General features: G+C 35.6%; 3 protein-coding genes across 3 annotated transcripts; 2 read left to right on the top strand and 1 right to left on the bottom strand.

Annotated features, from left to right (window-relative positions):
* Window positions 1–5,405: 5,405 nt before the first annotated feature.
* LOC140140671 (uncharacterized) lies at window positions 5,406–21,287 on the top strand. The gene is made up of 13 exons (XM_072162429.1): window positions 5,406–5,612; window positions 7,349–7,570; window positions 10,042–10,216; window positions 10,819–10,955; window positions 11,307–11,588; window positions 12,397–12,896; window positions 14,291–14,391; window positions 14,699–14,798; window positions 15,550–15,700; window positions 18,201–18,270; window positions 18,766–18,844; window positions 20,148–20,233; window positions 21,104–21,287. Exons 1-13 carry the CDS (start codon window positions 5,477–5,479, stop codon window positions 21,285–21,287), a joined length of 2,223 nt encoding a protein of 740 aa, XP_072018530.1. The 5' UTR covers window positions 5,406–5,476.
* A 486-nt stretch (window positions 21,288–21,773) lies between these two features.
* LOC140140809 (uncharacterized) lies at window positions 21,774–23,776 on the top strand. The gene is made up of 2 exons (XM_072162565.1): window positions 21,774–21,813; window positions 22,789–23,776. The coding sequence occupies exons 1-2, from the start codon at window positions 21,781–21,783 to the stop codon at window positions 23,449–23,451; spliced, it is 696 nt and encodes a 231-aa protein (XP_072018666.1). The 5' UTR covers window positions 21,774–21,780; the 3' UTR covers window positions 23,452–23,776.
* Window positions 23,777–24,770: 994 nt separating this feature from the next.
* LOC140140808 (organic cation transporter protein-like) lies at window positions 24,771–26,474 on the bottom strand. The gene is made up of 3 exons (XM_072162564.1): window positions 26,376–26,474; window positions 25,423–25,632; window positions 24,771–25,208 (listed from the first exon to the last, which is right to left on the bottom strand). Exons 1-3 carry the CDS (start codon window positions 26,453–26,455, stop codon window positions 25,091–25,093), a joined length of 408 nt encoding a protein of 135 aa, XP_072018665.1. The 5' UTR covers window positions 26,456–26,474; the 3' UTR covers window positions 24,771–25,090.
* Window positions 26,475–26,835: the final 361 nt, after the last annotated feature.

Below are 26,835 nucleotides of genomic sequence, written 5' to 3'. Positions count from 1 at the left end.
GGTTTCAACCTTTCTTGGATTATTATTTTTGAATAATTAGGTCGATCGAAAGATCTAACTAAATTTTTTTCTATTGCCATACATACAAAATAAAGGCAGTAATACCCCTCTGGTGAATTTGTATTGATTCTAATATGGTTTGCCAATATTATCAATATATGAACATCCAAAACAAGGCATACAATACAGCCTTATTATAATAATATAAAACATCCGTACATTTATAGTCATTTAGACTTGCCCATACTACCAAGACATCAAAAGGACCTCAAGCCCTGAGACACGCCAAAATCAATGTTGGTTTGTATAAGAGTAAATCCCTTTAATATTATCAGAGTGGTATCTAAAAGTTTTTTTACGTCAAAAGTCTTTCTTGACCTGTTAAATAAAAAATGCCTTTGATTCCTACGTTGCACATTGTGAAAATAACTTACTTTTGTCTAAAATATAGCACCAGTTAGGTTTTCCTAAAGAAAGTGCGTCTCAGACACATCTGTTAAAAAAGATAAGGGCTATGCTTTTATTTATATATATTTTTTACAGTTAAGGCACAATATTTATGTACTTTTTGATATTCAAACACAGAAACCTTTTAATCCAGTGGCTGTTTACTTTATTTTGATACACCCTGTAGAATTTTAAGGCCAACGCGTACCGCTAAGCGCTAAATTTGAGTTCACATAGCAATGTGCGCGGCTGAGACACATTTTTTTTTTGCCTTAGGAGACCTTAACCTAATGATGATGTTCTGATGCTGAAGATGATGATTAGTTTATATACAGTCATACTACATACGCTACCTTAATTGCTTCAATAAGTGTGTCAGTCTCGTTCACATCCCTATGTATAGCCACCACAACACCTGAATAACCATTTTCGATAAGTTTGATTGATGTAGGTTTAGTTAGGCCATCAATATGTCCAAATCCTAGTAGAAACAGGAACAAAATAAATACATCTTTCATGATTACTTCTCTGGTACAGGTACTAAATTATACTCAAGTAGAAACATGTAGAAGACTATATTTGGTGTGCTGTATGATCGTGAGCAGCATTTGTGATTATAAGTTTACCCTCTTGTTACATGCAACTTTCCTTGTATAAGTCCGTAATGCAAAATGTTCAATTGCGCAAAGTTTTGTGGTTGAAGCTAATAGGTGAACTTTAACACAATCTTAGCTATAGGATTATAGTCCGTGGATGATTCCAATTTGGGTTAAGTACAACATTCATTCCATTGTGTAAAATTAGTGGTACTTTTAGGGGGAAATCCCTAAATGAAATAATCTCTACATAAATATCGCAAACAAAATGATAATAATCATACAGTATTTGTATCTTATCACTGTTTTTAATACTATGTCAATATGCCATAGATGTAACTCTTTTTTTATCTGTAGATTTAGACACATTTGGACGTCAGCCAAATTATATTCATAACGATAAAATGCGTATGTAATTTGGCTCAAACCTTTGAAACCCCAGCAGGTGAACGTCCTTATTATAAGATTTCATTTGATATAGGTCTCATAAGCACCTGAAATATAAACAAACCCTAAATTAGGTGCCACGAGTGTAGTACACATTACACACTTGGATATCTGTGCCGTCTTTGGTCCAACAGAAATCGCACATCTGCTGCCATCTTCGGACCATCTTCCACTCCTTTGCATAAGCAGTACCAAACAATATAAATCCCTTATTTGCATGAGCGGCAATTTTTCTTAAGGTAAAAGCAGCCTCATCTCATCATGAATATTCAAGTTACTAACTGTTTTATTCGGGGTCTTTGATTTAGCCTAAAGTTCGCAGGAAATTGATTCTGGCATGTCATGTGTTTTGAGTTGAGTCTACTAATGCATAAAGCTGAATTTATACTGGATCGCTTTTGCAGAAAAGCGATTTTCACGCATGCTCAGTGTTTACCTTCGTTTCCAGAGCGTCACGCCGATCAATCGATTCAAGTCGCTGAGGCAAAAATGACGTCGCTTTTGCAAGTTGAAGAAATCTCAACTTCCTAGCGATATCGCTTGACACGTGAATGCGTCAACCAATCATAAACAACCAACTGGATCTATTATTTTGCTAATTAGTTTACCTTTCTCGAAGCACGGTGGCCCAATGGTTAGGGCGCGAACTTCATAATCGAAAGGTTGCGGGTTCGAGCCCCACCACGGCCAGTGTGTTGCGTCCTTGAGCAAGATAGCTTAATTCCCGATTGTTTCACTCCACCCAGGTGTAAAATGGGAAGCTGCTTGGGGTAATCACAATCTAAGTCGCTGGGAGTACCTGCGCATCAGTTGCATACTTGCTGAAACGGAAATGATTCTGATATATCCTAATGGCAGCGGAATAATTGTTGAAGTGTGCTGATAATTTGGTCATGCCCAGCTTAAGCGCACGTTAAATCAAAAAACATTTAAAAAAACACCATTTACTATTTTGTGGTGATGAATTAATTCAAAGCAATGATTATTGACAGCAATGAATGTTTTAAAATTGTATTGTGTGGCATTTAGAATAATTATAATTGTCGTCTGCAATCGCTATCGCCGTATAAATTAGTATAGATATAAAATGACGGTTGCCAATGGCTTTCCAGAAGCGGTGCATCGCAATCGCTCGGCGATTGAGTTTAAATCCAGCTTAATGCGCAACCAGATATCACATTGAGTATGGTGTATCGTGTAAATTATTGGGAGATTGTTATTTTGACGCCAATACTAACTTCAACGCGTACGTCAATTGAACCAATTCGTCTGTTACTCTACTGGCGTACGCGTAGAAGGTAGCGTTTTCATAAACATTAAAATCTCTCAAAATAATTTTGAAATTCTGACCAGAATTTGAAATTATTATTTACATGCATATGGTGTCTGACGTGTGCATAAATCACGATGATTGCATGTAGTAATTAAGTACCTGCATGAAAATGTACATAGTGCAGTTATGTCCACGGCAAATTTACCGTGACCTTTCCAGCCTCAAATCCGCTTAGTGAAGATTAAATCGGTATATGCAGTACTAAACCATTATAGTAATCTATTTCCAATGCAAATTTATTACCACGTGATAATATTAATCCAATGAGCGATCGAATTGTTCGCTACGGTCGACTAATCCAATCGTTAATGTCGCTATTGACATGTACGGACGGAGCTCCACTGACCGAGTTTGGGGTATTTTTCACTGGTTTGTTGTCATTTACTCATCAAGGCAGTCTGCGTTATTATAAGGACTATGCTAATGATTTAAAGATTGACATGTAGAGAATAAACCATACTTGATTCATAGAAATTACTAAATTTGTACCTATTACGATTTCGTGACACCAATCTTCCAAATACTACCAGGCCAGGGCTGCCCGGTGAAGCAAAATGTGCATTGGAATAACACGGGAGTTCGGACAGATGGTAGGATTTCTTTCTCATACAAATGTATGGTCCCCCGTTATTAAAGCTTGTACTGGGTTAAAATTTAGATATTTTGAAAAGAATAAGTAATTGAAATATAGAGCTAGTACTAAAATCATAGCTTTATACTTCATGATATATGACGCTAACTAGTTCATCTCCTATATCTATAACACAGCGCTAACAGTAGGGGTCAATTGCCTATTGTGAGTGCCCATGTGTTGTGTGCATACATGCAGTTCACAATAACCGCATGATGATCTGTAATTAAGTAGACCAATTTTCTTACAATTAAAGATGAATGTTAGAGTTTAGAGTTTAAACATCTAGAAATTTATGTTCCGATTTTTTTGTTAAATATTATAATATTATAAATCAATCAACCAATTCGAGACTATGCAGTAGTTTTGCTTTTTATAGATATGGGTCGATTAGAGGCACATTGGTGGAGGCACGCCGTTACCTATTTTGACATCAGAGGTTTAATACCTCTAGCTATTATGCTATGGCAACTAGTCAACATCAATAGAAGTTAAATCATGCATGACATTTCGTTAAACCGGCTTGTCTAGAAACATAAATTGCCTTGCATTATTTTGCATGTTTCTTAATTATCGATTACTGGTTTATAATACTACTCATGTCATGTGACATATAATGCCATGACATTTCACTTAAGGTGACGCTGCTAGAATTGTTACGCGCATGTTTATTGATCAACTTTTTTTTATGAATTACTGAATAATAAATGCGTTAATTGTTTGATCCGTTTTTCATATAATCGAGTCTATTGAAATATTTCTCTACCTCCGCAAAAAAGGGGAAAAATCTTTTTTTTTTTAAATAGAAAGTTCGCTTTCATTGTGTTTAACGTGAAAATATATTTCTGGTAAATAAAGTAATGTATTCACCCAGTTACGTATCACTTATGCTATCATCACCACGGGTATCTTCATTTATTCATTTATTTGGCTATTCATAGTTATTACCAATTAAATGTACTTATTTATTTAGTCACATTAATACATTTAGGTATTAATTACTTACTTACTACACATTATTATCGGTTCCATTTCAATATTTTCAAATAATTTTTTTCACAATTGTATCAATTTATTGTCACTGGCACCTTAAGATATCAACCTAAATAATTACCAGCTTTGCTTTTATTATTTATTGCTCACACACCACGTTTCTATCGCAACCATTTATCCATAGTAACTTGCTTTATATTATAATAATTATTACAGTTTAATTATACTGGTTTTTTTAGTGCTTTTAGGTATTTTTTTATAGTTATTCTTAATTTTAAAAATTGTTGAGACCATCTCCATAGTAAACATTAAGAAACCTACATTATTGGAAAGATGAGGCATTGGTTATAAAAAAAAATCAATATTCTGTTAAATCGACATAATTTCATATTACCACGTGCCCGCGTATCTCATATCGTTTTCGTATATTGCAGAGGGAAAATGGAGTTTGTTTACATCGTTGCTAAGCAATATTAAGGATTCGTGGCGTATGCAAACGTGCTTGCCGCTATTACCGACATTTTGCCATTGCTGCTTTTTGGTATTTTTTCATTTCACATTTCAAAGGAAGCAAAAACAAAAATAATAATAATAATAATTAAAAAGCTACATCCACTTTTTGTGCATATCATTAGATTTATAAATTTTACTTCGAGGCCTGTTAAATATCAAAAATATCGAATTTTCATATTTTGCCGTAAATATTGTATTATATAACAAATTTCAAAAAATTCTGAGCAAACGTTGCTCTCCGTCCCCTTTATGTACCTTCATTACAATAATTATGCTTTATAATTCTACGAACGAATTGCTTATGCTGTATACCAGGGGCATATATGCTGCATACCCTTAATGATACCAATACCGTGACGAAACGCAATCAACCATATACAAGACTTGACACGCCTTTAATTGAACATGCTAATGCATTAGCATAAACATATTTCTACTACAAAAAAAAAGCTCTATTTTTTAGATTCAAGCAAGCGGTCAAACAACTGCATTAACAAAAATTGTGCAGGAATATTAATGGTTTCAAACATTATGTGGAATATTATGAATTTGTCGTCGAAAATCGTTTGTTTCATCTTTATATTAATCACTTGTTATCAACCAACTGTTGCTCAAATTCTTGAAGGAATCGATGTCAATACTTCAGTTATAGGTGAGTTACTTTAATTAGATATTGCTCATTATGTCTGAGCCATGTATGGTTAGATTAATTCATAACATTTAGAAAAATTAAAGTGTGCGCAATTTATTGTCTTCGTCCTTACCTGTTTACATATCGTGTTATTTCTGGTAATCGTCATAATGTTAACTTTTAACAAATTTAACAAGCCCGTTCAATGTTAATATAGATTGGTTTAATTTATTCATTCAATTATTTAGTTAATTAATAATTCATTTATCATACTGCTCTACATGATTTTAATCCTTCGTGTTTTATTTGATTTAAATCTACAATTTCAGAAATTTGTTAATATGGATTGGATATTGTGGGAAGCAAAAGGCCGGTAGAATTTCCAATTTTTGACCTACTACTACATGATTGATTAATTTTGATAGAGCAAAAGACCTGTTGGTATTCAGGACAAAGCGTTAATAACATAGTCAACAACTCTTCCTATACCTAGCGTAAATTGTTAATCGGTGATGAATCCCTAGTCCAGTAGGGTATACACAAAAACACGGTTACGCGTACGCGTTACGCATGACCGCGTAAAATTCGTCATGCCTGGAACGTATACGTAAACATGAACTCTCTTATGTTGGCGGTAGCAGCTAAACATTACCGCTTTATTCATTAGTTTTATTGCCGATATCAACGAGAAATACCGCGATCTTCTTGTATGGTTGAGTGGCAATGACAACGAACATTTCGAATGAAAGAATCATGTGAATTAGACCTCTTTAGCTTGTTTCGTTGTTGAAAGGGATTCAATCATGTATCAACATTGTTCATCACCGATTAACAACTCGCGTCCGGCGCATCTGCGTGGTTTACTTCGCTCGGGCAGCTAAAGCTACCTCGCGAAGTAAACCACTCAGACGACGCGGACGCATCGTTGTTAATCGGTGATGAACAACGGTGAAACATGATCGAATCCCTAAATACAACGTGCTAGTAAGAGCGGTATAAGTATTTATGCAGCCAATTGCATGTGTCCCAATAACAATTAATGTGAAAATATTATAAAAATTCCAAAAAAAAACAAAAAAAAACAGGTGTTCACAAATTAATAATTGCAACATATTATCATGATCATATACATTGACAAAGCATTGTACTGTAAACCATACATTACATCGCCCCCCCTTGTACTTCAAAAATATTATACAACACTCATCGCCTCGTCATCTTTGAAAGGGGTTGATGGTAGACTAAATACTGAGAGGAAATGATGACAATACGATGTTGGACAAATTGACTGCTACGAAGAGTTTGGTAATGATGCATTAGTCATGTTATTTCACATTCTCCAAAGAGGCAGTGTATTGTATGTGTTAACCAATCTGGGAATAAGGCGAAAACATAAGATACCTTAACATGAAGGCAGAATATCACGATAATAGCACGCAACAAATGAAGCGTTGCGGGGACGTGACAACACCAATAGGCTGATAAGAATGAGCACGTATAAGCTCGTCATGTTCCATTACGTGGTCTGTGCCATTTCTAATCGAAACAGAAAGACACGTGAAAGAACCAAAATCACAGGTAATATATTTTCATAATCCTAATCTTTTACCTGAGTGTTTTAACCATCAATAGCACAAAATAGCTGGTGGTTTATTGACTAAACATGTGAAAGATTAGGATGACCAATATATATTATTATTATTATTATTATTACTTTTATTATTTTTGTATATTTTTTTTTACATGTGCATATTTAGCTGTTGGGTGCGATGGTGTCTCACCAGGTATATTCATATCTGACAGTACTTTACCGTCATTTACACGTCTACTGGACACGCCCGAGTCTCCACGAGGTATCGGATATGACCCACAGGAAGCATGTATCTACTGGACAGGCCCTACAGAGGCAAGAATATATAAATGCCAAGTGTTGAGCTGCTCTGATACATTACAGGTTGTCTTGGACAGCTTAGGAGACGGTAAGTCTGTATCTATCGCTATGATTATCCTAAGCAAACTACTGAGCAATTACGCGCTCTTTAGTCATTATAATACTAAGCAATTACGCGCTCTATAGTCATTATTATACACAACGACCTGTTCATAGTTATTGGGATGCGCCAGTATGTAGAATTGCATTTAAATTTACCGACTATTGTGATATTTTCCCCGCACCATATAGTCATGCGGAAGAGTCTTTGCATGCTCATTCATCTGTAAATACATGTCCTTGAGCACGTCAAATAGGGAAATAACAAAAGGCAAGCCCGAAATTTCAGTGTGAAAGCTACGAACGCCCTTTCCATTTAGTTGATGCCTTATTTGTCATGACCTTAATTGGCATATTTGACAAAATCATTTTGCTGTTTCCAAAATTCATACCGTTTTACAAGATCGTTTTAAGGCACGAACTGGAACAACTTTGTCACAACGTCGGTGTGCATTCCGTCGAGCCTGAAACCTCGAACAAGAATGGTTTGTGATTAAGGATCTGCCACGCTTTAACGTGGCTGTGTACTCTAGCATTGTTTCTTTCGCGAAATTGAGCTTTTTTGAAATGTATTTACTTTGTTATGTTCTTTATAAATACAAGGAAAGAAAATCCAGATTTGTTATCTCTAACTGCTCTATTTTATGGATTTTATTTCACTATTTCTACTCGTTTCCGCAATTCAAAAGGAAAGAAAATCTTTGTTGTACCATCGGGGTACACGCGAGCAACAACGCGTCGCGTTTTGTAGTCGCGCAATTTGTTAACGCACAGATACGCTACGCATACGCAACGCTTATCTGCATGCGCGGCGCATGTTATGGAAGCACTGATTTCACAAAAACCTAGCGGTCAAATGGCTCGATTTAAACATCAAGATATGAATAGATTTCGCCCAAACTTCTCAAGGGGCTGTGGATTTACCCGATGTTCACGTAATGTAAGGTAGAAAAACGAGAACTGCCGCATTTTCCTGTAAGCTTCGATAAAAGTGCAAAATGTGACCACTTTAAACTTCAACGGCCTTTATTTCAATGTTCATTTTCTCGGTAAAATGACGATTTAGGTACACGATAACTCAATAAATACAGCATCTATAGGTAAGCAATTATGCTCATCATAAAAAGCATGATCGACTTTATAAGAAACGGTTTTCTCATTTTTTTTGGTCTATTTCCGATTTTAGGCATCATTTTGTGCAAATAGGCGTTTGTGAATTTTAAAAAGTTCATTTTGATGCCTTATATGGTCTTTATCTCAAAAAATAAGGCCAATATTAAAAAACTAAAAAAAAACGTTTTTGGAGTGGTGCCTCAAGATTAAGAAAAAAGCAAAATTTTTTGGAAAGAGTGTTTTTTTGTTATGATGTACCGAACAAAAATTGCCAAAAATTAACTTTTTTGTGATTTTCTTCATAATTGTTGTATTTACACCAAAACTGTACTTATATTGAGATTCATTGATGTTTTGCCTTTATAAAAATGTATACTTTTATATGTCTTGCGTGAATAATTACAAAGTTATGGCACTTTTACTACATGCATGTCTGAGAGTACACATCCTCCTTAAGTATCAATCCAGGGTTATTGCTTTAAACCACCTATAACAAGTGCATATTTAGTTTTACATTTTTTTTTGCCCCAAAATGACTAGACTCTGATGAATCTGATATGATTTTGATATTTTGACGCATTTTGTAAAAATTGTAGATAACATGACAAAAAGCGTAGATAAAACTCACTTGTTAAATTCAATAACCTTTTTCATTCAAATGACCAACGTGACATCTTTGTTGCCCTTATTATTAGGGGTCATGCAACAAAGAATTCAATTAGAGGTTAATAACTGCGCATCGGTTATTTGGAGGGCATTGTGAAAAATCTAAACATTTTGCCTTTGGAACCGAGGGATATTCCGAGGTCCAAAGCAAAATGTTTAGATTTTTCACAATGCCCGACATATTACCGATGCAAAGTTATTAACCTCATTCATAACCGTCACTTTAATCTCTTCACCTAACAAAATAACACAAAAGTTTGCTCAAAAGTTTATAAAAATAGATGATCTTTACATCTTCCCTTGCCAAAAATCGATCAGGCTAAAACAGAACGACCAATAACAAAAGTGCGTATCACAATCTGTGCAAATATGGTAGCGCGCAATCCAAATACGGCAGCCAGCGCGCACGCAGTTTGTTGGACGCACAATACCGCGCACGCAGAAGTCAATTGTGTGCGACATTGGAACAATTACGCATTTTGCGGTCAATTGTGAGATATTAATGACCTCGATTTGCGTTCGCGTTTTCGCAAATAATAAAATATGATTGGATCGCACGCATCGCGTTTATTAATGAGGTTATGAAGGTATTTAAATACGTTAAACAAAGTATAACGTTACAGCCAGTATTGGTTTATTTTATAGTGTATTAATACTCAATGATAATTATTTGTTCAACAGATCTGCGCCCATTTGGCATCGCCATAGACAACGTGGGACGTAATATCTACTGGTCTGATGTTCAAAACCAAAATTTATACATAAGCCCCGTGGCATCTCCGTCTGAATATACTGTAATACCGACTGAGGAGGGTTCTCCCTATGCGATGGATGTTACATACGATGCCAAAGCTAAGTAAGCCAACCTCTGATTTCAAGGAAAGTATGAATTTAAAATTTTAAAACATTATAAACGTGTTAGAAATGCTTTTTGGTTTTCGCCAAAACGTTTTAATAACATTTAAAAAGTCGGAAATAGCATGAAAACCATTTTGTTTGATATAAAATGTTATTGAAAAGTATTTTTGGTAAACATCTGTGGGAAATACACTTAATAACATTATTCTAGAAATTTTTTAATCAAGCTTTCAAAAATGTTTTCTGAACGTTACTAAATAACGTTTTATACTTTTTATAATACTTACATAGCCCGATCGATTTTAAACTTCTTCTCTAAAACGATGTGTGTATGTTGGGACTTTACGGTCAAGTTAAAACGCCCATTCCGTTAGAGACAACCCGTCACTCTTGCTTTCATGCCCTGTGGGGCTATTTTATAATTATTAGAACTCCATTAGTTGCAAAGTCTTTACTATGGAAGTATCCGGCCTCAGCATTGCTTATGGGATTAGTTTTATACTACCAAGCATCATGTTGACTGTGAGATCAAACAGCTGAAGTATTTTAGTATTTTGCAACATATCCATCTAATTCATATTAATGAACTTTAATTCACAGGATTTTCTACTGGACATCGCTCTTTAGTAACACAATAGGTTGCTATAATGCCGCAGAAAATCAGAGATGTAATGATATCATTTTAGTGGATGCAAATCCCAGTAGCGTTTACCCTCGTGGAATAACCACCGACGACGGTATGTATGGTTTAATGTTCCACAGACTAACACCAACACCAACACCCAAAACCAACACCATTCTGCCACCGTCAAGGAAGTCACAATTGTTGTCGCCAAATGAGCTTATTACCTTGTACCTCATTATTATGTTTCAGTGCACAAAATCATGTTTTGTATGCGGGGGTAATCCCCTGAAGAGTTATCATATCAACCTGAGACAGTTTAGCAGAGGGGAGGAGAGTGAGAGAGAAAGGGAGGAACTGAAAAACTATAGATAAAGAACGAGTGTAAAGAGTATTTTGTGTACGTGAGAAAGATATAATGTTGAATCTCATTTTACGTTTTTCTTTGTTTATAATTATTTACCAGATGGTATGATTCTCGTCGGCCGTTCCTTTGGGGATGACAATGGTATCCTCAGGGTTCATCCTACAGACCCTACATTTTTTCCACAGGTCCGATACTACATAGACTACACAGCACTTGATCCTATTGTAGGTATCACTATTACTGGGGAGAAAATATTCTTTGCTGAATTGCGCACTGGTTTGAAAGATGTCCCTATTACAGGTGGATCGCCGGGAACTATTCATTCGGATGGGCTGAACGAATGTCAGGAATATAATGCGGTGGCTTCATTTGTTGTAACAGGTAACTATTAACCATACATGTAGCAAAAGAAAACGTACGATAGTTTCAGCTACTTTACCAGATTAGTTGGATATTTTTATCGGTATTAATATTTTGGAACATGGCTTTTATTTAAATTAGAAGTATTGGATCCCAAACCTACATTGTATCAATGGTTCAAACTATAGGCCCGAGGGGAGATCAATATGCAATATATTACTATTTTCATGAGCGTTGATTCTTTTTCATTGATTGGTTATAATTAGTGTATCACACGACCCAAGATAGCTCTACCGTCAGCATTCCCATCCACAAATAGTGCCTCTAATACGTGATTAGTATTTTCAGTGTCCCGGATGAGCCATGAATAGGGGCTTCAAGATTGAATAATACTTGGAAGATCGTTAATACGACCGTTAATAATGTGATTTTGCCTTAGCCTGTTCGATTTTCGAAGGGCAAAATATAAGTTATGCTGTTCACTTAGGATAGAAACTGGCGAGTACAATATTTTGAATAATATTTTTTTAACAAATCAACGAACAAAGCATATGAAGTATATAAAACAAATAATATATACTGCCCTTATTCGAGGTTCTGGTTAAAAGTATGGTCCCTAGGTGATCAATGGTATTATTTTTCTTCGAAGCTGCTCGCGCTCCGCTCAGGAAAATAGTAATATATTGATCTCACCTCTGGTCCATAGTTTGAACCAGAACATCTCATGGCTGTATATCTTTGCATACATACCGATATCATTCCAGTGTACCATTATGAATCAATGTGCACAAGATTTGTTACCATATCATTTTCATTTTGAATAATTCAGAGCCTGTAGTAAGTACTACGCCAGCAGCTACAACTTCAGCTCCATCCACAAAATTCCAGACCACCACAACTGCTACCACCACCGACTTTCCAACCACCGACCCACTCACAACCACTCCAATGGATCATACAACCACAGCTGTACCACCCACAACTACTCCAATGGGTGTTACAACCACTGCACCACCCACAACCACTACAATGGCTCCCACAACCACTGTGTCTACTGCCTTCAAAACGACCACATCTGCAAAAACTACTACCAAAAGCTCAACTCCTGCAACAACTACTATACTTCCTACAACGACACTGCGAACTACCAAAGATCCAACAACATTTTCAGAAACAACAACCGACCTGCAAACAACAGCGGAACGCGTAGTTACCAGACAAACAACTATGGATCCATCAACAGCAATGGTTTATTCGAAAGGAACACAATTCCCGTATTCTACGACTGGCATCATAAGTACGCCGAATGAAGGGAATCTGAGAAAACAGGTAATTTATGATTCGAACGTTGTAGAAAACTTCAGCACGTTTCATTTATTCATGTTGTAATGATACCTCTAGCTAGTTATAAGGGCAGTTTATTTCATACTGTGCACAAACAGTGGCGTAGATTTCTTTTTAACATGGGGGGGTTGGTGTTGGAAAAATGTCTTGAAATATAGTGAATCCGGCACCTTTTAGCCATTTTGGCCATTTTAGCCCCCAAAGCCCAACATTTTTCGCGCTATACGCGAATTTATTCCCCTTTTGCACAATATTTCATCAGTTTAGCTTCAAAATCGCAAATAAGTTTCTGGTACAAATGCACGCGAAGCGCGCGAAAAATTTTCCCATTTTGAAGCTAAACTGATGAAATATTGTGCAAAAGGGGAATAAATTCGCGTACAGCGCGAAAAAAGTTGGGCTTTGGTGGCTAAAATGTCCAAATATGAGGTTAATTTGGTCAGAAACCCACATACAGGCGTCAACATGGGGGGGGGAGGGGTTGACGTCAACATTGGGGGATGATTGTATGGACTACCCCCTGACAAAATATTGGGGGGGGATTTGATTTATTCCTCCCCCGGATCTACGCCTATGTGCACACAAGGTATACTACACTTAAAACAACAGCATAATCTTAAAGACAATAAACCTAAGTTACAAAATGAAGTAATCAATCGATAAATAATTTGGCACGAGGTGACTCTATTGCCCGAAGTTATACGTTTTTGAATATAAAAAGAGAGCATTTCAAAAGTGACAAATTAGCATTAGAGAATGAAAATTTGGAGAAAACCTTCTGATAATTACAAACACTCGCTGAGCAGCAAGACCTTCCCTATAAGCTTTTAATCCAATAAGCTGATTATCTATTTGTTTTCATGAATTGGAAGACATGCTTTGATGTATTACTGAGCTCAATCATCTGAAATTACTGGAGCGTGAGCCACCCAGGCTGGTGCCTCAGCATAGTTTGTTTATTAACAGAAGGTTTTCTCCAAATTCATTTTTAATGGGAATATTTCCAACTCAAGGGTGATTCCTACCAGCTCTATACAATAACGGGTTCATTGGCGTGTTTGGAAAGAAAAGTCTATATAAATTTGTGTTACTTTTGAAATATTCTCTTTTTTCATTAAAATCAGTATAAGTTGGTCAAATTAAATCGCATCGATTGACCGCTCTATTTGCTAATTATTTAAGATTAGTATCTTTAAAATACTATTTTTGTTTTAAGTGTACGGGTGCCTTTTGTGCGTATTATAGAAAGAATGAATAAAACATTTGCCTTTCTTGGATGAAGTAGGTGTTTTAAATTGCAGATCTCAATACAGTCATTTTCCAATGTATTGGACCTCTGAACACCTTTATTCCGTTTTCATTTCCTCTTTAACTTGCAGATGACGGTGGAAGACAAAACATTAACGACACTGTCACAGGTGCTTTTAACCATCTCAATCATATGCCTGGTTGCTCTGCTTATCATATATGCTATATGCAGGTAAGTCGTTTAAAGTTTAAAATTTGATTGAAAAGATAAATCATATAGTTACGAATCTAGAATTATTGAATCTTGCTAGACACAGCGAATGCTTATAAAACTACAAACCTTGATATTAAACGTAATGTCTGAGTATAATGTACATATAATAATGTATTTCATTAATTGATAATTCATTAAATTGTTTGGGATAAATAATGCACGAGGTGGTACGAGCTTTGCTTAATAAATCAAAATCAATTTAAAACACACACCATTTTGAAATGTTGCTGTGTATTATAACATCGCTTTGTTGTTCATTCCACAGATTGTACAGGTCAATACCTATCATTATTCACAGTAATATGGCAATATCACTCTTACTGGCACAACTGGTATTTGTAATAGGAATAGAAACACAACTAGAGGTAGGCATGTATCCTCTTTTAAGTATTTTCTTATAGTACCATCGATGAGTCACAATTGGTAAACCAATTAGGTTGGGCGCTTTCGCCCTCAAAATTGTTTTTACACGATTGTAATGTACTTTAGTCAATAAAGATACTCTGCAAAAATCAAGGCTCTAGGTGGTATAGTTTTGTCAAAATCCGAGATTTTGAATAAAACGCTGTAACCGGCGTTTTATTATTACGATGGAAATATTAGTCGAACGCGTATGTACAGTACGTACATGGCGTACGGGATACACATACACACATACCCTGAGGATCGTACCGTATTACAACCGCGGGAGTAACATGCATAGTAGTAAATTCCAATTCTCTATGCTTTACCTCACTTGTTCGGCTCAAAATTAAAAGGGGACATATCTGACAGTATTTATGGAAAATAAATACTAATCTATTTTTACAGAAATGTTATAATATGGCTTTAAGTAGCTCCTACGACTATACAGGATAGGAGGAGTTTAAGGGTTGACTAAGTATTGTTGGTCGAGGCAGCCAAAAAGATCGATTTTCATTGTCTAACTCAATATACTGTTGAAAAATAACACCTTAATGTTTTGCAGAAGATCAATCTACAAATCATATACTTTGACAACTTACTTGATTTATTGTTGTTAATGAGTTATGTGTTTTTTACAAAGGTTGCATTGTAAACGTGTCGATTTGTTACCTCTATAAATGCATTAACTTGTTTTATTTTTTTCTCCTATAGGTTCCCTGCATCATAGTCACTGCATTGTTACACTATCTCTGGCTAGTGGTATTCCTATGTATGGCAATAGAAGGGTTCTCTTTGTTTCTTAAAGTTACGCCAACACTTGCATGGTATATAAAACTACACGTGTATGTCGGAATTGCTTGGGGTAAGGAATTGTGTGCCCATTGTGGCACAAAAGATGTTTATTTTTCTTTCTAGAAGCTTCTATAGACATGTGCTTAACAAATACAAATGTTGTACTTTAGGACTATTGATATTGATATCCACGTGTTCAAAATTGGATATGGAAGGCCATATTATCCGATATCAAATCCGATTGATTTATGTTCATATTTTCTGTTTCAATTACGAATATTATAAATCGTGACATATCGTTCTGAACGCCGCATATGGAAGAATCAAACGGTTATTGCAGCTTGTACCAATAAAATGGTGCAACAGAACTGATAAATTAGAAGTTTGGTGGATTGTTATTTACAGCATGTGATGTATGTATGATATTCAGCATATTAATACTTTCAATTTGGTTATGTCATGAGAGATGTCAATTGCTGTGGGACCGCCAAAATCTATCTTGTGCATTGTCTACTCGAACAAAATGCTCAAAGTGGCACAGAATGGGTTATGGACAAGTTTGTATTAATTGATATAAATTATAATACCAAATTGTACAAAGCAAGGAATATTGAAAAGCTGAATATTTTAGCTATAATAATTATGACATATGTATTGAAAAAGGCCATAGCCTCTGAGCATGAAGGTAGTAGAGAAGGAGTGAGCTCGCGTTAAGCTCATTACGTGAATCCTATTGTATACACAATAGAGACAGATATACCTTTGATCTAATGATCATCGCCGATAATTTCTGGAATGACTCCGTCTCATGGGGGTTCATATTTAGTAACAAGTAAATCACGTATGCGCAAAACATGTATTATGGATGCGCATACATTTACTTAGCTGTTGAACTTGAATATTCATATTTCATTTAATATATGATGTTTTTTACGATTAATATGTTGAAACATGTTGTTCCAGAATGTTTCTAAACAGTTTGTTATGGAATAGTGCAGTTCACACACATTTTAAGGACGGGCAAAATTGTTTTAACCACTGTTTTAAAAATACGAAGATCTTATTAAAATAAATTGCGCATTGATGAGTTGAATTATACTCCTATCAAACGAGATGTATCTCAGTGTTGCCCGGTACTGCCCGGGTTGGTCCGATTTTATTTGTTTACCCAAAACTTTAACAATTGTTCCTCCCCCGAGGTTTCAAAATATACCGCGTCCTGAGCCCTCTTTTAAACTAGCCAATAAAAGAGATGTAACGCATAATGTGCATCATTTTCATCAAGTTAGAATGACTTATGCTGTTTCATCATATTTATAGCGCACACAAGTGTGCGACCATGCATGTATACAACACAAAAGATTATAAGTGATAATCGTGTTACATAATCAAAACGTTGATCTGGAAACCTCAAAGGGCGGCAATTATGATTGTACAATAGAATGTGTGCGAGCTTTCTCCTTCTCTACTACCTCCATGCTCTGAGGCTGTAAAAATATAGGCAAAAGGTCAATAATGCAGGGAGGTAAATAAGAGGAATCTTGGTGAGCCATCTCCGCCATACCAATAGTGATTATAGAAGACTTTAGACATGTTAGAGTTCCATCAAAATTGTCTATAAGGCGACGAAAAAAGAAAACCCTGTTCTACGGGCCCGACCGACCCAGATTTTGAACAAATTGGGGAGAAAAATTGTCTGTACAAATGAATACCGACCCAAATTTCGAAAATTTCAGGAATTTTTTTTTTGTGGTATTTTCCCAAATCGCAAAATATTGACAGAATTTAGTGATTTTTATGTCATTTCCACAAAAAAAAGGCCGACCGACCGACCCTACTTGAAAGGTCCGCCCGCCCGTAGAACAGGGTTTCTTTTTTTCGTCGCCTAATAGGCCAAATTGTGCAAAATTCAACAGGATTGTATCAATTTCACATAAAACCAACCATTATTTCATTAATTCAGCCGGATTAACCATAAGCTAGGTGCAACTGGAATTGAAATGGCAATGAAATCTTCCATAGGGGTGTTAGTGTGTGCATTTTAAATGGAATATCCCAATGCAGTGTATTAAAAATGTTCTATTTGAAATGTAAGATTGTTATAAAAACATTGTGTCAACTTATTAAAAGAAAAGAACCACTTTATCGATAAGCTACATCATTTCACATTTGATCATCAGGATATAACAAACACGTTATGGTCATCATTAATCAATGTTAATGAAATCATAGTAGATGGGGCTGTGGGGCAGCATTTCATTGAACACGCGAAAAAAATGCTTAAATCTTAAGTCTACATTCGGGGAAATCCATGTACCTGGATGCCATTAATGACAGCTACCCACCAAGTAAATTATTTTCCCAGATTTGAGGGCAAAAAATAAATAAATTGCCCATCCAGTAAATTATCCTTATTTGCCTCCCTGCAATACCGTCGCCCTCTATCGTCGAAATAATAATACAAAGTAATACAAAAGGACCAGTTTATTGTTATTTCTGATTCGTCAGTATGTAGTGATGACAACGATATTAATATAAATGCTAATGAGACACATTTTATCCTGTTTCAGGCGTACCATTACCTGTCATGATATTTGGTGTGTTCCTTGGAGCGACAAATTATGCTAGAAATGTTACAAAGTAAGTCAGAGTATGTTTATTAATTCAATATACTCACAAAATACCGTGTGTGAAGTGGGTGTCAGTGTAACAGCCATGTGATGTGTGTTCGAATTATTGCCTAGTGCTGATTGAATCCACGATTATAATAAAGTGTGCTGAGGTTTGTGGATCAGCGTCTAACGTAGTAACAACACACTTAAAACAATGTTTATTCTGCTGCCAGTACATCAGAATAATTCCGGTACGACAAGGGTGCAAGAGCAGATATTATAATTAACAGCTCCTCATTAAGCCTAGGTGGGGCGAAGTGAAGTGCTGGCCCAAGTGTTACAGTATAACGTGTTGTCGCTATGTGAACCCACGTCGATCACAAGTATATATATTTAACTGATTTTAAAAAAAATTATAATAAACAGAAAATAAACAGTACACCAAAATTTACACTATAATGACAATGTTAGATTCCATTTCAATGTGGACTAAAAAGAAAATCTTCCTGTGATATGCTTTCAGCAATTTCAGATGCTGGTTACCCGTTGCCCAAGGTCTCTTGGTTGCTACATTTGGGATACTGATTTTAATGATATCATTGGTGAGTAACCTGATATGACGGTATGGTTGTTTGATGTGATCATTTGTTAAAAAAACACGACATAATGTTCAATTCTAGAACTGGACAATACCAACAGCTATCACACTTATATACACATACATTTTTTTAGCTATTTTTAACATAATATTTTCATTTCAATATTAAATAAGTCTTTTTTTTCTGCTTTTTTGTAGCAATTTTTATTCTATAAACTGTACATTTGTGTGAAATTTAAGGGCGCTTTTTACATATATTATTTTAAATTTAAACTACCCAAATAATATGAGGTATTACTTACAAAAAGTGGTTTGATAATTTCTTTGCCATTTGTTAGTCTTTACTGATGTTCTAATACTATTATACAAGTGTATAATATCCCATATAAAGATACCAACAATATTTAAGATAAATAGCGCCATCATTGTGCCCCTTTTCTTAAAAATGACTACATTTTACATGCCATCAAACAACGCATTCTTCTCCAATATTTGATGTCCAATATTATTGAATATTAGGCCTAAAGAAAGTTTGCATTACCCTTATAAAACTCCAAAGTAGGGTTTTTTCAGATATTTGGGTCGTGGAGAAAAGGACAATTTATTTAAAGCCATAATGTACGATCTTATATTATGAAATTGGTTAATTTTTTTTCAAACCTGATTTTTTGGCATATTTGTGATGTTTACACTTGTCCCAACTTGCACCTAAATTTAATCGGCCAAATTTGTTGTCTTTGTAGGTCAACAGAGCAAAGTTCGACATAAAGTCATAATTTTTGTATTATGACTTTATGTCCTCACATAGAACTGCATGTTAAATAGCCAAAATAACCAGTGGGATTTCTTTCACTTTACCTTGTTATTTCAGCTTAAAATGGACAGCAACCCTTCCCGGCATTTATTACTAATAATCATTATTTCAACATTTTGAGTAAAGAATACAAAATTAAATTTTGACGGAAATCGTACATTAAGGCTTTAAGGCCTCATATAGATAAACAAGCAAGACGTAGAGAAAGAAAGTAAAAGATGTTCGTGCACAGTAAAACTAAGCATTTCTTCGTTAGAAGTTTCATTGGGAATTTCTGGATTAACATTTAGTGATTAATGTTTCCATACTTCTGCCAGGCATTATGGTAGTCGCAAAATACAGGATTCTTATTGATGCCGCCCCAGCTTCATAATTATTATTAGTAAATATTTTAGGTGGAATATTTCCACATTGAGTCTGATAAATAGATGCAGATAACATAATTATTAATAGCTAAAAAAGTAATTGTATTTTCATTTTTGTACTTTCGCAGGCCAACATAGCATTTGCTTTAGTCTTCATTCGGAAGTACCTTCTTCTTAAAGCAAAAGACAATCAAAAAGACTACATTCGATTCAAGTAGGTATTTACGTGTTTTGGTTTTGTTGTTGTTGTTGTTGGGTTTTTTTTTTTTTTTTTTTTTGGGGGGTTTACATGGTGTTCCATAGAATTGCTACAAGTCCTCCGGCTTTTCTGTAGTAAAGGTGCTAAAATGATAATTTTTTCGATAACTTTGAACATGCATGTTTGTATTATGGTCACAATGTTCACAATGGTCTATAAACGTAGACCATGTGACTGTGCAGGAAAACATACATGCACATAGTCTAGAGAGTTTCTCCAGCCTTGACAACTAGCATTTAGTGAGATATCATGGTTGTAGTCATTAAATGCACACACCCAGTACATATTCGGTATGCATTGGGTGTGTGCATTTAATTGAGGCGATTTCCCCATGGTACATAGAAAAGCCATTTATGGTATAACAAAACACTTTTGAATGAAGAGAGTGCGAGAGAAAAACAGGCATTGAACCATGGTTATGTGTTCCCATTCTTTCTGAGCAAAAAAAAAAATTTAAATTAATAAGTCGGTATAATCTGTCCCATTTTGACGTATTTGAGTGTTGGCTGATGATGAAAAATATGTGTAAATATTTTAAGGCACGTCATCTAATTTGGTTCTATAGCGATATCGGTGCCCTGATAGGCACCGTTGGCTTTTTCTACTGTCTCCTGAACATTTTCGTAGTGCCTTCGGTTCGGTTTTTATTTAAATGAAAAACGATAACACTGTGCACAGATTCAAATGTTAATCATTATTCTTAATACACTTGTTAACAGGTTTAAAATACACAGTTAGGATGGGTCCATACGAGCCCTTAGCTGCCAAATTATCACTTAATATATTAAAGTGGTTTATTGATCATTGGGTTGTGTTTTCCTATAGGTCCAGTATCCGAGCCTTTGTCATCCTAGTTATTGTCTTAACCTTCACGTGGATATTTGGTATTTCACATTTTGCTCGTACGTCGGGTAATGTGTTTGGATACCTCTTCATTATTGGTAATATTATTCTAGTAAGTATACTCTTTCTACGATACTCGCAGGAATTAGCACTGGTTAGGGTGTAGCCAATCACTGTACTATTGCCAGAGTATTTACGCATATCATATGTTTACTCCTATAGGGGAAGGCTTTTTACAGACCTATTTGGCCTTCTAGCCTTCTCCTCCATATGTCTTCAATTGTCTTGTTAATTGTTGTAATTTATTTAAGTTATTGTACTAATTTTTTATGTATTTTGTTAATTTGATATTGTCTGATTTTGATCTGTGTAATTATGTATTTATTTGATATGGAAATAAATGATGAATGAAGTGTAGAATGTATGTAAAACGTTTAAAGCAGACGGGCTTTCCTTGCACAGTTTACCAGTTTACCCCGTAGTTTTGCCAATATAAATATTTGACAAGTTTGCCGATTTTGTGATGTCGAGTCCACATGAGTCAAAGTCTTAAAATATATATTATGACTTTAACTGACTTACTTAATAATTACAAGTTAATTATTAATTATTATAATGATAACATTAAGGAATCTCTATGTTTATTACAGGGTGTGCTTATGCTGATAACACTCTGCTTACTTAATGATGACGTAAGTATATACCTGTAGGAACTACATATCAGTGAGCACCAACAATCCCAATACACTTTAACCTTTAAGCCTAATCTTACCAACGTATTTTTGTTCAGATGCTTTGTTAAAGGGTGTGAGGTCAAATGTCCCACTCGCTGTCTAGAATTGTTCTATTTTGTACCAAAAGCAGGGCGTAGCACTAGCAACTTAGGTCTTTTGTGAAAAATGTATATCTTCAATAGGAAAGGTCAAAAATTTGATATGATGGACCGTTTTTCCTCCCTGCTACATATGCTTTTACTTCGAGGATTAATCGAAATTATCTGATATAAGAAGGATAATCCACGTATTCAGAATGCAATTTGATGTGTCTGATGTGTGACTGATCCCACAAAAATACTGTGCAAACGTCGCTATCCGAGATGTTTAAATAAATAAATAAATTATTAATTAGCAGTAATTATTATTTAGCTTGAGATTGTGATTTTTCTCTATGAGGCTATGAGGAAAATAACATGCTTTAATTCATAATAAGTCAAAATTATTTGTCTTTATTCCCCAAATATATTCGTTGACATTGTGATTTAATAATAAGCAAAAATAAAAAAATAAATAAAAGGTAATGATTGCAACTTAGAACCTTTTTGCCCTGTATAGGGAGCCACCCTCAGGAAATAAGGGTTCTTTATATATTGAAGAACCCAAATGGAATTTGATAGAACCAAGTCAGGTTCTATAGACCCTTTGGAGAACTTTTAATGGTTCTCTAAAGAACCTTGAAAGGTTCTTCCTGGAGGACAGTCGAAGACCCGGGGTCGAAGAACCCTTTTAGAACTTTTTTCTAGGAGTGCACTTTTATATGATCTAGGGTCCTATATTAGTTTCTTGCTCTTTTCATGGTTTGATAATCAAATTAGCTGAACTTGAATCGGAGCGACAATCATTAACAGCTAATGTTTTTTACAATGTTATTTTTTTCACTCTTTCTCATAGGTTGTCAGGATTATGAAACAAAAGTTCTCTAGTGATAAAGTGCATGGAAGTAGGGAGAGCACACCTATTACACCTATAACAAATTCCGTCGAGAGTGATAGACCATCACCTTCACCGGACATTCTGAAACCAAAATACGTAAATGATAAAGTCGATGTAGGCTTATTATCTGAAAGTAAGGACAACGCCCCTATCAGACCTAGAACAAATTTTGTTGAAAATGATAGACCATCACCGTCACCAGACATTCTGAAACCAAAATACTATAATGATAAAGTCGATGCAGACCTATTATCTAAAGATAAAGATACCGCCCCTATCATGCCTAGAACGAATTTCATTGGGAATGATACACCACCACCTTCACCGGACATTCTGAAACCAAAATACTATAATGATATGGTTGATGCAGGCCTATTATCTGAAAGTAAAGACACCGCCCCTATCATACCTAGAACGAATTTCGTTGAGAATAATAGACCATCACCGTCACCAGACACAGAAGAGAAGCCCATCATCAAACATGTCAAGGAATACGGGTTGGCACACGAGGAAGTAGATGTAGAAACACTTGTTTTGTCACCACGGACAAAGAAAAGTCGGGATCGTAAGAAAGCGATGAAACTTGCTCGAAAGTCACGTAAAGTTGATGCGTGGGATTAGCGCTATTCCAGAATGAATTGGACAAAAGGACCACCACAAGAGGAAAACTCCAGGGATCTATTCTCATTGTTGTCACTTGAGCGCCCCCCCTTCACCCTGCTGGAAGTGCTGTCAAATTTGCATACCGTAAAAACTCGATAGTTAGCATATGTGCTTATTATCGAGCACTTTTAAAACATGCAAACATGAAGAGCCCCATCCACCAAAGTGTAAAGGGTTTTGAGCAAATCATCGATACACATAGTTATTATACGAACAAGTAAACCTGCAAATGTGTGTCTCAACCCCGTTAGCTCAGTTGGTAAAGCGTCGGACTTCGTTACAATTACATCATCTTATTTGATCCTATAGTATGATCGGTGTCCGGTTAGGTACCAATGACTCTTTTTTTCATACCCTGGTGCTGTAATAAATTGTATCAAGCATAATAATTAATACTTGCATAGTTTTCTAGAGCAATGACGTCATGATTTATGTGTTTATCTTTATGTGTTTTCATGTATAATTATATAACTATATAACTATATTTTATATGAGTGTCTTTTAATATTGTTGTAACTTTGTATACTGCAGGGCCCCGGTTAGAACAGCTTTAAGCTGATTCGGGCATACCCTGGGTAAAGATAATAAATAAAAAAAATAATTATTATTATTATTTGTGCTCATTTGTCGTCAGGTTTGAATTATTGTGACGTCATTGCGCTAGGCGCAGGAATTTTGAATATCGCGTGTTGAGAGATGGCTGTTTTTATTCGGTTAATATGAGTTTGTTTTAAATAAAACCATGTGATTCGTGCTTGATAAATAGTTTTCTAACATATAAGACATAATGTCGTGATTCCCGTACACTTCGGATAATCCTTTAAATAAAAGTAAGGTGCGTGGGTTCGAATCGAGTCGGTGCCAAACTTGTTTCCTTTTTGAAAATTTGTATGTTAGGGAAATCTGACTAGACAAATATATGCACGACTTTATGGTGATGTGAATGTTGATATGCCCGCAGTCAATACTGAGGGGAACAGGTTCCCCGATATAAATAGCTATGGGGATGAGGTTATCGTGTAGATAGGGGCCATGATTGGCTCATGAATATTTATGAGGTGTAATATATAATTAGCATTACTTGTCGGTTGGTTGATTGGTTTGGTTCCGCCATGAGTAACAGTTCGTGACATCAACAAGCAATTTCGACGATCCACAGCAAAATGAACTCTATTGTGGTCATAAAGTTCAAATAAGAGCGCCAAGTAGTCCGATATTATTCCGTAATGTTCCGGTGTACGTGTGAATCAGACACCCAAACATGGTAAGTGTGTAGGTGGAGTGTGGGTGTGTGAATAGAGGAGGCTATCGTATTTATATATCAAGCAATTATGTGTGCCATAGGTCCATGGGAAATTCTGAAAGTGATTTACAGACTCCTCTGATGCGTTAGCTTTATTTTCAGTTTCCCTGAAGATTGACTAGTGTACGAGTCAAGTATAAAAAGGTTTATTGCCATTATTGAAATATCTGTCACTTTCATATCAAAACCTTTTGATTTAAACGCACATTTAATGGTGTTCGATCCAGTCAAATCGCAATCTGATATAAATATCTAGCAAACTCTTTCGTTACTTCAAGTCAATTGTCATCTAAATCAAACTTTATTGTTCTCAAATGCCGGGTTATCTGTTCCCTCATCGTGTGACGACGGTTTTCCATTTTCCTTCGCTATGTTGATGTTTATGGCGCCATTACTATTACTAGCAATTTTTCTGTGGATGTAAGGGCATACAAACCATTTGTGTGGATACAAAGAAATACATTCTTCTTCTTCTTCCTCTTCCTTCTCCTCCTCTTCTTCTTCTTCGTCTTTTTCGTCTTCTTCTTCTAATTCCTCTTCCTCTTCCTCCTCCTCCTCCTCCTCTTCTTCCTCTTCCTCTTCTTCCAGTATTATTAATATGATATATGTTTGGTGGCAATACTTACTTCCCAAACATTTCCCCTTCCTCAATTGTTTCAGGAAGATTCTTGCCTCTCGTCTCTGGTAATAGTAAGGCAAGCAGGCCGGCTAATACTGCGAAGCAACCGATTATTATGGACGGTAAGGGCAACCAATAATCACCCAATACTGTAATAAGAGGTGATAATATACCACCAACACGGGAAGCCATGGAAGAGATTCCCATACCGATACTCCTGAAAATACAGACAGTCCGTGAGCTATTGTTAATACCGGTACGCCAAATACAAATAAATTACAGTAATTACAGTAAGAGTTACCAAATTTTTGGCTTTTGTCCAAATGTGTGGAATATAGTCTTTTTATTTAACCAGTCAGTCCGCGTGGAGACACACTTGTGTCCTGATAGGGCAAAATGATCAAACCCAGCTGAAAAGCTTATAGTTATCATGCTGGGCTGTATGAGGAGAAAACGGGAAATTAGACAACCACATGTAACATAATGTAAAATATATAATTTTCATTACACTAGTTACATGGAGATCTCGCCCAAATCATTTGACTGTGATATTCATCTGCATTATTCCTATGATTGTTTTTCAAAAATGATCCGAACTTTTCATACCTTTATCGGAGCGAAAACAGCAAGATTGAGTTTATTTTACAAGGAATTAAAATGGTGTTCAGTGAAATAAGTAACAAATTATTGGGTTGCAATGTCGTACTGATTTAGTTGGTGTCAAAAGCAACAAATATGGTTTTACACTCTCTAGTCTCATCAGACGATATTTCGTCGCCGTCCAGTCTAGATTTATGTCTATATGGCTCCCACACCTCGCGTTCATTTCAAGATGTCGATGCCTTGTATAGAGTATTTTCAGTGTCTATAATATGGCTTTCACCATTCACCTTGGGAGATGTTTTGGTCCAGGGTGATTCATCAGAAATATTTCTGATGAATTCATAATCCACAACTTACCTGACAGGCGTTGGGTAAATCTCAGCAGAATGAATGTAGACAATGCAAAATGACGCCTTAGCACAAAATTTTCCTATCATGGCTACTGTCGTCCTCCACGTTCCGAGAGCTGCAAGATATAGTGTTGATTCGTTAAAATGCACACGCCCTATATGTTTCTTTCTTGCATAAAATATAAGCAAACAACTTGCAAATAAATGCATGTGCAGCAAACCACGATTTATCAGCATTTACAAGGAATGTTAACTTTAATAGACAATAATAAACAATCAAGCGTACAAATGACAATTAACTACATTTAAAGCAGACATGAAACTTAAAACGCAGGCCACTGAATTTTCCGGGAATCCCGGCCACGTCTCTGTAACTAGTGACCTCAGTCAGACTTGCCCAAGCATTGGTTCATTGGTACTCTGACACCATAGTCAGTATTGTGTGATTTTCTTTACCTACTTGATAA

Source organism: Amphiura filiformis, chromosome 19 (genome assembly GCF_039555335.1).
Source record: "Amphiura filiformis chromosome 19, Afil_fr2py, whole genome shotgun sequence".
Lineage (NCBI taxonomy): Eukaryota > Metazoa > Echinodermata > Ophiuroidea > Amphilepidida > Amphiuridae > Amphiura > Amphiura filiformis.
The sequence above is the reverse complement of the archived record's forward strand: the minus strand, read 5'-3'. Positions and strand labels throughout refer to the sequence as shown.

Excerpts from the sequence above, each read along its gene's own strand:
- LOC140140809 (XM_072162565.1), top strand. The coding sequence starts at position 21,781 with ATGCTGATAACACTCTGCTTACTTAATGATGAC. Across the intron at positions 21,814-22,788 it reads TCTGCTTACTTAATGATGAC|GTTGTCAGGATTATGAAACA; the intron begins GTAAGTATATAC and ends TCTTTCTCATAG.
- LOC140140808 (XM_072162564.1), bottom strand. The coding sequence starts at position 26,455 with ATGATAGGAAAATTTTGTGCTAAGGCGTCATTTTGCATTGTCTACATT. Across the intron at positions 25,633-26,375 it reads ATTTACCCAACGCCTGTCAG|GAGTATCGGTATGGGAATCT; the intron begins GTAAGTTGTGGA and ends CTGTATTTTCAG. Across the intron at positions 25,209-25,422 it reads GAAGGGGAAATGTTTGGGAA|AAAAATTGCTAGTAATAGTA; the intron begins GTAAGTATTGCC and ends TTACATCCACAG.
- LOC140140671 (XM_072162429.1), top strand. The coding sequence starts at position 5,477 with ATGGTTTCAAACATTATGTGGAATATTATGAATTTGTCGTCGAAAATC. Across the intron at positions 7,571-10,041 it reads CTTGGACAGCTTAGGAGACG|ATCTGCGCCCATTTGGCATC; the intron begins GTAAGTCTGTAT and ends TTTGTTCAACAG. Across the intron at positions 10,217-10,818 it reads ACATACGATGCCAAAGCTAA|GATTTTCTACTGGACATCGC; the intron begins GTAAGCCAACCT and ends TTTAATTCACAG.